Genomic DNA, 12,267 nt, shown 5'->3' with positions numbered 1-12,267 from the left:
ATTTATACCTTTACATTCACCTAGTATGACAGTAGTTTTATCCAATATTCTAAATAATTTTTTTGTATGAAACAAAACTGATGGTGTGGAATTTTCTACTTGTGATGTCATGTTAGTGTTCCAAAAACCCCAGGTCTTAGAGCATTTCAGATTTCAGATTTTCAGATTACGGTTGCTCAACCTGGATACCATATGCCTTAAAGGAAATAGACGCAGGCCATCATTTTCAATGCTCACATTTGCTCAAGGCAAAAAGACAAGGTTGTGAAATAACTAGAGACTAGTTTGAGGCAGTGTGTGAGACTTTATTCTGAGCACATCAAAAGCACAGAAGAGGGAAACACTGCGTTGCTTTTCAGATAGCAAACAGATCTCCCCTGTGCCCTCTCCAGCTCCAGCCTGCCTTTATCTTGGACTTCATATCCCAGAAACAGGGAGGCTCTCCCATATTTGCTCCCTCAACTATCAGCTGTCAATCCCAGCCAGACTGTCAGCACCTATGCTCTCTCATCTCCTTCTCCAGCAGGCCGTGTGCTCCTGGTGTACTCTACCCTCTCTCCAGGACCCTGCTGTCTAGAAGCTGCAACTACAGTCTTCACTAGTGCCTTCTTCTAGGGCCCTGAACATGCTGAGATGTCTTCTAATTCTCAAGAGCACTCTTTGAATTTACCTCCTAAGCCTAATGTTATTGTTTCCTTCAACTTTCTGGTCAAGCTTCTCGAAATTACATTACTTTATTTTCCATGTATTCCATAATTTATTTTATTCTCATTTCTATCCTGGATCAGTGCAACAGGCACTTCGTAATTACCAATTTTGACAGTGCCACCTGAAACATTCACAGAAGAGGACTTACAGAGCTGCTTCAGAAAGCAGCAAGAATGATGAGATAAATACGTTCCAAGTCAGTACTACTTAAGGTGGACTACTGGTAATGTCTTATTTCTGTAATCATTTTTAAAATTTAAGCTTTCACCATATTTTTGATCATATCAGATACAAAATTCCTGGAATCATTTTTTAGAATGTATTTTAATTACTAAGCTGGATCTAGTAAAGTTCTAAGTCAGTTTTGTTATTACAGAAACTTCAATTTCATTTGATGTATTCCTTTCATGTATTTATTTCTGGGGCTTGGACTACATATTATTTAAAACATACACAGAAAGAGAGAAAACGAGTAGCCTCTTTATATAAGCCAATCAAGAAGGAAATGAAGCCACCCAATTATGGTGTGTGTTAAATAGCAAAACTACATTTCCCCCCTTAAATGTTAATTCTAAAATATGAAATCGTTTTTATTAGCATCAAATGTCAAGAATGCTTATTAAAATCCTATGGTTTATTGGGTAACATCATTTTAGACTTACTCCACTAGTAAAGACTAGTGTTTTTACATTAGATTAAGTGTCTGAAATGATACATTACTACTTCTATTTGAGCACAAATATATATACATACCAACATTTATATTTAGAAACAGATTTATATACCATGAGCTGTACTGAAATCTATTTAAATCCACAAAAGTAGATTTTTATGACTCTTATATTTAAAGTTCAGTGAGATTTTATATAGCACTGAAATAAGAATTACATATGTCAAATTCATAGGAAATCAGAGAAACAAAAATAAAAAGTAGATTGTAAGTTATATTACATTTTTAGAAAAATTTCCTCGACTTTTCATGACATAGTTGTTTGAAGAAATCTGTGATCTTCTCCATCTCCCCACTGCCTTCTACCAGCTAAGAATTCCTACAGCCTTTTCTCCACCTAAGTTGGCAAAGGATTGGTTTGACAACTAGGCAGAAACCATTATAGAGGATATTTGCAGGAATAAAAAGTTTTGTGACTTCTTTTGAGGCTATGCTTGAAATATTTTTAATTCAAATTTAAAGTCAGTGGGAATTTAATACAATAAGTAAGGGACGTTATATTTTTATTTTACCTCATCAACATGTTTTGGTTGAAATTCCTTTAAGGGGAGCTTCTTAGAATGATTCTGTAATTATAGATTAAAATGCTTTAAAATATTTTCATTTTGGGCCTGGGATTTAGCTCAGTGGTTCCGATGCGTACCTCGCAAGTGCAAGGTCCTGAGTTTGATCCCTGGTACCCCCCAAATTTTTTTTTAAATTTTAACTTTATTTTAAACTATAATTTTTATGTGATCCATTAGGTAGCTAAAACAAAGAAGATTTAGGAAAAGTTATTTTATTTTATTGAGATATAATTCACCTCCAATAAAGTCAGTCAGCCTTAACTGTTGGGTCAAAGCCAATGTGTAATACTTACATCCCTTATATTTGTCCAAGGAAATGAATTTTCTGGTGGTAATCTGGTGATTAACCTTTTCTACTCATTGCTACTTAGATATTACTCAGTAATATTTAAATCAGGATCACTACTGAATATAATCTATTGAGTTTGAAATCAGCAGGTGGGTTCTGGTAAAGGGCATGTAGTAAAATGGCTTATATGTTTGGCCAAGATTTTATTTACTTTGGGGGTTTACCTGCTGCTCTTGATTTGAAAAGTTTATATGAGAGGCTCAGGAACAAATGGGCCCTTTGTGTTTCAGGAGCAGCAGGTGTTGAAACAGCTTTCTAGTTTGACCTGTACAAAGTAGTTAATGTATTTATTGAACAGGTTGGTCATTACCTGCCCAAGAGAGACATAGCCTCCCAATAAAAATTTATCTGGATGTTTTGTAGTTGTTTAGTGCAGTTTTATATTTTAATGTAGCATATGTAGGCAAAGGATACATTTCTGTGTAAATTTGTCCCAAAAATCAACTGCACAGTAAAACTAGTCCTATCATAAAATATCTAAAATACTGTTCTTAGACTCTATGTGAATGTGGATTTATAATTATGATCAATTTAGAGGTAGTATTACAAAATATAACACTTTCTCAGGAAACTCATCAAGTGAGGCAAGTGACTCTTAAAATTACTTCAAAGGAATTTACTACCAATCAATAAATGAAGGCCACCAGAATGTAGTCTACCCCATCTGCAGTATGTGATAGTCATGTTTTTTCTATGGGAATTATCTATGAGATAATTTGAAAAGCTATTCATTAATTGTCCTTGAGGTAATTCCAGCGTTTCTAGAGTTCTTGAAAACCTAGTTTAGACCACTTACCTGTTTCCAGCCACCTACACAATAGAAAGATGGGATCAGACATTCTACTATAGTGCTAGAAATGCGTATTTTAAAATAATGCCTAAGCACTCAACAAATATTTATTGAATAAAATGTCCAGAGAAATAACCATAGGTGGTCTGAAGATATTTAATTCAACTGTTCTTCCCTGGTGAATCACTGACATCAACCCCCATTCTGCTCCAGGGTGTACCCTTCCTTCTTCCGTGTAGAGCTAACTGTAATCTTGTGATTACTGGAGGAGCATGTAAATCATTATCTCTAAGACAATAGCAGTTCTTTTATTATCTGCCCATTAGAGATATCTGATAAGTTGGGCTCTGAAGTGTTTCTACTCTATAATTTAGATTTCTAGAGGAGTTTGAAGTAAGATACAGCAGAAGTGTCAACATAAGGAGTTGCTATGGAATGTGTGCCTCTAGTGCTTCTCTGGTAGGGCTCTTTTCTAAAAAAAAACTGTAATGAAATATATGTTGCATAAAATTTACCATCTTAATCATTTTTAAATGGACATTCAGTTATATTAAGTACACTCACAGTGGTGTGCAACCATTGCCACCATCCATCCATCTCCAGAACTCTTTTCATCTTGCAAAACAGAAGCGCTGTACCCATTAAACAGTAATTCCCCATTCCCTCCTTCCCCTACCTCTGGAATCTACTGATTTTAAATGATAATTACTGTGTTAAAATATTGCTCTATAGTCATAATGAAGTGCATATTCACCATCACATTTATAAATATCTCAGCATTAATATACAAAATACATATTATGTAACAATGCTTTAATTCATTAATTATCTAATTCATCATAGGAAAATGAGAGTCCCTATGCCTCTGCTTCTCATTTTTCATGTAGTTCTGAAGTGATTATATGCATCAGGGATTCATTTTCAAGTATCTTCCATATATTTGAACTTTAATAATATGTTTAAAATATTTTTCATTTTTCAAGGATGTTAACTTTTGATTCTTTAATTTCAGATATTAATTTCTTCTTTTGTGTAATGACTCTTCACACTTAAAATGCACATTTTTCAAATGCAAACTCTATTTCATGAAATATTCTGTATTTAGGACAAAATATTAGTTGATATAGTGTTGTCAAACAGTCTGGGAACCCCCATTTCACCAGGACTACATTGATTTATTTTAAAATCAAGTAATCTTTCAGTTTTTGTGTCAGAGGAAACATTATTAATATATAAGTAGACGTGTTAGCACTCCATTCAAGGTATGGCTGCAGAAATCTACTTTCTATGTTTTGCTTCCTTCTGGAGCCCTCACAGGCTGAATTTTCTCCTCAGCAGTTGCTCTCAAATCATAAATGAGGATTTTTTTAAACAGCTGAATTTATAGAATTATATCAGGATTGTTTCCATGATTAAATGATTGTTAAAATAGTATTATTGCATTTAGCAAAGTAGTACTTAATATTTTATTATGCTATGATAACACAACTTACTCTCTAATTTTATCTTACTTATTTTTCCAGGTCAAATAATCATTAAATAAACTTGCTTCCAAGACAAGTCAGAATCATTTAAATACTACACAGTACTCTAGTTTGATGGGCTTATTCTAGCAATAAGTAGTCACTTGATATTATGTGAAAACTATGGAAAACTCTTTCCCTTTCTGCATGTCACAGTGTCTGATATTTTACCATCAGAGGGTCATTTCTTGATCTTTGACTGAGTGTTGTCAGATGGATGTCACTCCTTTAATAAATTACTTCTGATTGTTAGGCACCAACTGGAGGATTTGCTTTTACTTTAAGGAAAATATGAATAAAAGAACAGAATAAGGAGAGAAAGTAAGTAAAAAACAGGGTGAGGAGCTGTGTTGTGAAGGACCAATCTTTAGCAATGTCAGACTTTCGCCTCCCTTGTTCCTGACTCCCATAGAACTTTACCTGATGCTTTGTGAAAGTAAGATGTAATCTTCCTTCAGAATACTGACAAATATTTATTGTATATCTTCTATATGCTACACATAGGGCTTAGTACAACACATGAATTTTATTATACTTATTCCTCAAAGTGATCCCATTCTATAAATGAAGAAATGAAGCTTAGGAAACATTGGTAACTTTCTTCAGGTCACACAGCTACTAACTGTCTTTGTGGCTGCTAAACATCAGATCTTAATTACTGCACTATATTTATTCTTAGGGTCATGGAGAATCATGGAAAGGTTTTAAGAACACTACTGCTGTGATCACATTGTTTTTAGTAAGATTATGTAGGCTGTGAATAGACTGAAGAGAAATGAGACTAGAATCAGACCAAGAAATTAAGAAACTATGAGCTCGGTGTCGCCTTCCAGCCTCTCAGCACTTGGGAGGCTGAGACAAGAGAATTTCCCCAAGTTCAAGGCCAGCCTGGGCTACAGAGTGAGTACAAGATCAGCCTGAACTAAATAGTGAGGCCCTGTCTCAAAAAAAAAAAAAAACAAAAAAGGAGATTATGGCAGTTACCTAGGTAAGACCTGAATGTTGAAGAGGAGGTGGCAATAGGACAGAAAATAAGTACATGTGCTAAAGCAAGCTATGGAAATAGGCACCAACAATAGCATTTATTAATGACAAGAAGAAGTGAGGTCAAGTCAAGTCATTTTAACCAACCAAGTAGATGGTGAGGCCATTCATTAAGACAGAAAGAGGGTAGCTTAGAACTGGGTGGTGTGGCCATAGGAGTGGAGAGGAAGAGGTAGGGGAAGAAGAGAGAATGTTGAGTTTAGACATATGGAGTTTAATGTGTCTCCTATAGCATATTTGAGTGTGGATGTCCAATTAACGGTTTGCTCTATTGTCCTGGAGCTCCAGGAAAGAGATATTAACCTGAAGGTTATCAGAATATGGATTGACAGTAGATGAGATTACCCTAAAGAAGTTGCAAGGTGAGAAGAGAAGGCCCAGCAGCAGTCCTTGACAAAATGAAATAAAGCAAAAGTAAACAAAATCAACGTTTAAGAAGGAACGAGCGAAAGAGGAGTCCATGAAGAAAATGACAAGAAACAGCCAGAGGGTTGAAAAGAGAGCAGGGACAGAGAAGGAGTATAGAAGCTCAGATCAATACGTTTGCAGAAAGGAGCAGTAGTCAGCTGTGCTGACTGCTGTGATGTTACTTTGAACCAGCTGAGCAGGAGGATGGGATTTATTGCGAGGGAGATTCTTTGTGACATGAGGACAGTGGAGTAGTGGATACAAACTAGACTATAGTTTTCTCCTCAGTTACTAAGGGGACACACAATCATGTAAATCCTTACTTAACTCAGAGAAAAATAAACTTATCTTCCCCAAGAATATAATTATTTTTATTATTCCAGATGAGCTGTGTAGTCTCTAAAATCATACAATTCTAGTGCTTATTGGTATTTTATTTTCATTTCTGGAGCCCATTTAATTTTAATTTTACAATCTGATTTTTCGTTTCAAATTCAATGATGATATTCTTGACGAAATTGGTATAATTTTGAGATATTAAGAGTGTGATTTTTTTGTAGATGCTCTCTGACAAGCAAAGCAAGGAAAGAGCAGGTAAGTCTCCTTGATCAACTACGTTTTAGTGTTTATTTATAAAAACTATTTGAAGAGACTCATCTGCATAAATTTAACCATGAGTTTGCTGAATCATTGACAGAAAATTGATAGTCAAGGTGTGGTATTAAATCAGAATGTATCCAGCATCTTGAACTCTGAATCAATTCACTTCGTTTTTCTCTGGTACTCATGATATCATGTGGTACATTTATGTATTTAGTAAAGTCAGTTTAATACACAAAGAATTCAGTTACATAACCAATCTTTATCCTGAAATATATATTACAGATTAAGTAGGAATTAAATAGAAGATTGCGCCTGTCCTAAGACATCTGCTCAAAAGAGAAGTCCTTTTGCGCATAGAGTTGGATGAGGGTAGCAATTGTTATTTGTGAGACTTTTTCATTTGGAAATGTTCTGTGAAAATCCAAATATTTTACATCATAATTTATTGAATTTCTCATTTTAATGGCTTTGTAAAGTAACAATTAACAACTCCCTGAATCTTTCTACTTCTTACCATCCTTTAGCCGCTGTGGTTTTATTCATAGTTTGAACATTTATTGTAGATACAGTATTCTGAAGTCTCTTTATCAGTTGTTGTTTCATGTTGTCATTTACATACTAATTCTTGGACAAGAACCACTTCAAAACCCTTTGTGTGATTCTATGAGTGATTCCATATGTGTATTTTTCATGTCTTGAAGATTATTGACTGTTTCAATATGAAAGTTAAAAGTTCTTTACTCTGGGCCAGGGATTTAACTCAGTGGTTCCACTGCCTGCCTCACAAGTGCAAGGTCCCAACCTCGATCCCTGATACAAAAGATAAAAGTTCTTCACTCTGAGTTTTTACCATAAAAGCCTGATTTTGAAATAATTTTATCAAATAATGTCTCTAAAATTAATAGTTTAATGCTGCCCTTAACTGCATTAGTAATCACCAGTATTTCTTCTTTATATATCCATTTTTCTGTCATTGGTTGAGAACCAGTTTTAACTCATTATTCAAAAAATCAACATCTCTTACCTCAAAGTACTAGGACTGGAAGTCCCATTTGACCCTGCTATTCCACTTCTGGGGATCTTCCCCAAAGAATTTAAAGAATCATACCACAGTGATATATGTGCACCCATGTTCATAGCAGCACAGTTTGTAATAACTAAAACTTGGAAACAGCCCAAATGCCCATCAACTGCAGACTGGATAAAGAAAATGTGTTTTTTTTAAAATAAAATGGAGGACTACTCAGCCATAAAAAATGAGAAATTAGAGACATTTATAGCCAAATGGATGCACATTGAGGCGATACTCTTAAGTGAAATAAATAGGACACACATGTATAAATACTGAATAGTTTCTCTGGTGTGAGAAACTGAAAATGTAAATAAGGACTAAATGTATAATAGGTAATGTGAAATATGAAGAAAAGGGGCAAAGGGGAAGGAAGTGGGAGGGCTAGGGGAAAGGACAGAAGGGAATGGGATTAATATGAGAAAATGGAAAAATAGGAACAAAATCTTTGTAAATAGGGAGAAATGGAGGGGTTGAAGGGAGGGCTGGGTAAGAGTGAAAAATAAGAACCAAGAGAGACTATGTAAAGGTGCAAATTTCCAATGATGAATGTCATTATATTGTATACCTAAAATGTACCAATGATTAGAATGAATAATCGATAATGCAAAATAGGAAGAAAAGGTCCAAAGGGGTAGGGATAGTGGGAGGGGCAGGGGAAAGGAAAGAAGGGAAAGGAAAAATGATGAGAAATGAAAATAAAGTCTTTGTAAATAGGGAAGGGTGGAGGGTGTGAAGGGAGGGCTAGTAATGGGGAAAAAATAAGAACCAAGATGCATTATGTAAAGGTACAATTCCCAGTGAGAAATGTAGTTGTGTTGTATACCTACCATGTACCAATAAAAGAATTTAACAAAGTGAAAAAAAAAGAAGGATAAGTCTGGGATATTAGATGAAGATAGAAGATCAGAACTGATTGAGTGACTATTGTGTGCCACACAGCATGTATGCCACACTGCATATTCATTTATTTAATTCTCCAAACATAATATTGGAGGCATTGTCTTCACTATATACACATAAATCAGTAAGGGTCTAGGTGGTAAAATTGCCCAGTAAATATCAGAATTAGAATTTGGGTCTGATTCTATTTGATTCCTAAGATCATATACTTTTTTTTGCCATACAACATACCCCCCAAAAGTATAGTGATGGTGTTACTAGTTGCTACTGCTCTTTGTTCACAAACTTACACTATTGTGCTTTCTGTATGCACATATTTATTGAGAGGCACTGTAATTATGAGGAATGATAAAAAGAAAAAGACAATGTCTTCCCTCAAGAGCCTCATACTTAATGGATAACAAGGATAAAGAAACATAACACACAACAGCAAGATGAAACACACACACATATTTACTATTATATTTTTATTAACACATGTTTGCAGTACATAATGTTTACACTGCTTGTGTGGAGCAACATGTACCAACATGTACACAACAGATCTTAATTCCTTTTTCATTCCCTTTCATCCTCCCTCCCTCCTTCTCTTGATCTCCGGACCATTTGAGAAAGATCTATCTCCCTACTTTCAATTATCTATCTTTTATTTTGCTTTTTTAATATAATTTGGATTTCTCGTATAAGAAGAACCATGCAATATTTAAGCTTCTGTGTCTCACTTATTCCACTTAACATTATGTTTTGCCATTTTGAGTGTGAACATAACAGGAACACAGGCAGGATCTTTAAAATCAAGGGCACATTATTTGTGTAATCATGCATAATGAACCCCTACTTACATGTACCTTGTAAATAGTAATTGCTAATAAAGGAATGAGTTCCACAGACCAAAATTAAAGAAATGTGATAGGATTGATTTTATTGTTGCTACTCGTACTTCTAGAGTGTCTTAGAAGCTAGACCAGAGCAAACTCTAAATTCAGACAAATCCTCTCCTATTTCTTCCCTTTTGTGGTCTTCTGAGAAATGAAGCTAGTTGCTCCCAAGGATGAGAGGCCTTGAAAAAAATGAGATCATGACCAGAAAGCAGAAAAGCAGAAAGCAATTACAAAACTTGGTAGATAATTTAATGGCAACAGGGAAAGAATTTTACCTTATTAAAGGACTACTTCTTTAATATAATCATTTCTTGAGTTTGAAACACTGGAGTATCATTTTGTTTTGTTGGTTAGGGCCATTTATTACAAATAGTAAACCTTAGCAGAAAAACATCCTTTTAGCTTTACTGATTTGACTCATTATCTAAAAGGAAAAAAATAAAAATTTTTAGGAGTCTACCCAGAGAGGAGCTGCACAGGCATGTGGGCTCCAGCCAGAGGCTTGCCATTTCATCCTTAAGTGTGGGCAGATCCCAGGGAGCAGCTGTGTGGCCCAGATGGGTGTGCCTGTAGGTGAATCCCAGCCAGGGCTCCACCCTGACCCCAGGGACTCTGACACACCCACCCAAGCCAAAGGCCACCCAGAAAAGGGCTGCATGGGCACATGGGCTTCAGCCAGAAGCTTGCCATACCATTGGCCACAACCAGGGACCTGACTGGAGAAGTGCTGTACAGGCACACAAGCAATATCCAGAAGCTCACCCTGATACCATTGATAAGTGCAAGGAGACCCTAGCCAAAGCCTGTGCATTCCACAGAAATTGGGGTGCACAGCCCCCAACCAAAGGCCCTCCCAGAAAATGGCTACATAGGGGCCCCAGCAAGAGGCACACTGAGATACCATCCCAAGTGTGCTCAGGTCCCACCCAGAAGCCCGCACAGACAACAGGTCAGCTCAGGGATCTAGAACGCCACTACTCTGAACCCAGGAATTGGCATACTAGTGAGCAGGAGAGTAAAGGCTGCTCAGTGGCTTCCTGAGAATTCAAGACCACTGGGTGAGCAAAAAGTCACCTCAACAAAGACACAGCAGGCTGCATCTGTTGAAATGAGAAGACACATAAATAAGTCTCAAAACCACACTTCCAGATTTCCTAAGGCAACCCCAAAGGGCAACAAGTTGGAACAATCTGATACTCAACCACCTGGACTCCCTGAACTGGCAGCAAAAGGGGACCTGGAAAAACTGAAATCAGAAATAATTTCTCACATAACAGCAGAGTTTGTGCCCAGAGTATAAGACATGATTAATATATCTAGAGTGGACACAGGAAAAAAAAACAGAGGAACTGAGGAACATGATGGAATCCCAACATAGAAAACAAATGGAATCCATAAAACTGATGCAAAAAGATTTCCAGGAGATTAAAAACTCCATTGAAAGTCTACATAGCAGAATGAGCCAGTGCAAGGATAGGATTTTAGACATAGAAGATAGGATTGCAATTAGTGACCAGGAAAAGAAAAACTTCTTAAAAATAGTAAGGGACCATGAGAAATCAATCATCTAGCAGCTGCTAGATGATGCAAAGAAGAATAGCATAAGACTGATTGGAGACAATGAAGAAACAGGGGAGAGTGCAGATGATATATAAAAAAAACAAAACTGTTCACAAAAGTGATGGCAGAAAACTTCCTAAGTGGGGGAAAAGAACTTGACATACAAATAAGTGAGGCATATAGGACTCCAACTAGCCTTGGTCAAAAATAAAAAACCTATACATAGGCATATAATTGTTTAAGATTCCAGAAACCCAACAGAAGAAAAAAGTTCTACAAGAAGTTAGAGAAAAGAAACAAATCACATATAAAGGAAAGACCATCAGAATCACAGCAGACTTCTCAATGCAGTCCTCAAGGCAAAAAGAGCTTGGAGTGATGTGTCTCAAGCCCTAAAGGAAAACAGCCTCCGACCCAGATAGATGTACCCTGCAAAACTATCTTTCAAAATTGCTGGAGAAATAAGATACTTTCATGACAAAGAGCACCTTAGGAACTTCATGAATGCCAAACCAGCACTCCATAAATTTTAGAAAATATCCTAGGAAAAGACAACAAGGAATACAACCTCAAGAAGCCCTGCAGAATGAATCCATCAGTATGACAAGAAATTAAACACAAAGGGAGGAATCCAACAAAAAGAAAAAGTCATGGCAATGAGAAGTCAATACATATCAATTATAACCATCAATGTTAATGGTCTCAATACACCAATCAAAAGAATTAGTCTGGCAGAATGGGTCAAGAAGCAAGATTCAACCATATTCTGCATAAAAGAAACACAGTTAATTCAAAAAGAAACTCATACACTGAAAGTTAAAGGGTGGAAAACATGCAACAGGAACCTGAAAAAAAGCAGGAGTAGCTATCCTTTTTGCAGAGCAAGTAGATTTTAAAGCAACACTGATTAAGATAGACAAAGAAGGACATGACATCCTTAAAAAAGGGACAATCCAAGAAGAAGAGATGACAATCATTAATATATATGGACCAAACACTAGTGCGCTCAACTATATAAAACAAATACTAATGGACAAGAAAAATCATATAAGCACTAATACAATAGTAGTGAGGGATCTTAATATGGTACTCTCACAAATAGATAGATCAACTAGACAAAAAAAACCCAATGA

The 12,267-nt window shown here is 36.0% G+C and overlaps 1 protein-coding gene across 5 annotated transcripts in view; it reads left to right on the top strand.

Moving 5' to 3' along the window:
- The window catches only part of Stard13 (StAR related lipid transfer domain containing 13), a 532,559-nt gene that overhangs the window by 217,319 nt on the left and 302,973 nt on the right, over window positions 1-12,267 (top strand). For 4 of the 5 annotated variants that reach the window (XM_021266494.2, XM_087199584.1, XM_087199585.1 and 1 more), the window contains one exon: window positions 6,679-6,712. The exons of the other annotated variant lie outside the window; for it this stretch is intronic. In XM_021266494.2, coding sequence (XP_021122153.2) covers window positions 6,679-6,712 — 34 coding nt within the window. The remainder of the gene's footprint in view (window positions 1-6,678; window positions 6,713-12,267) is intronic. 5 annotated transcript variants of the gene reach the window in all.

This window comes from Heterocephalus glaber, unplaced genomic scaffold, assembly GCF_053883595.1.
Source record: "Heterocephalus glaber isolate CG9 unplaced genomic scaffold, H.glaber_assembly_v1.0 deba00001720, whole genome shotgun sequence".
In the NCBI taxonomy this organism is placed as follows: Eukaryota; Metazoa; Chordata; class Mammalia; order Rodentia; family Bathyergidae; genus Heterocephalus; species Heterocephalus glaber.
This window is presented reverse-complemented; position numbering and strand designations above follow the sequence as displayed.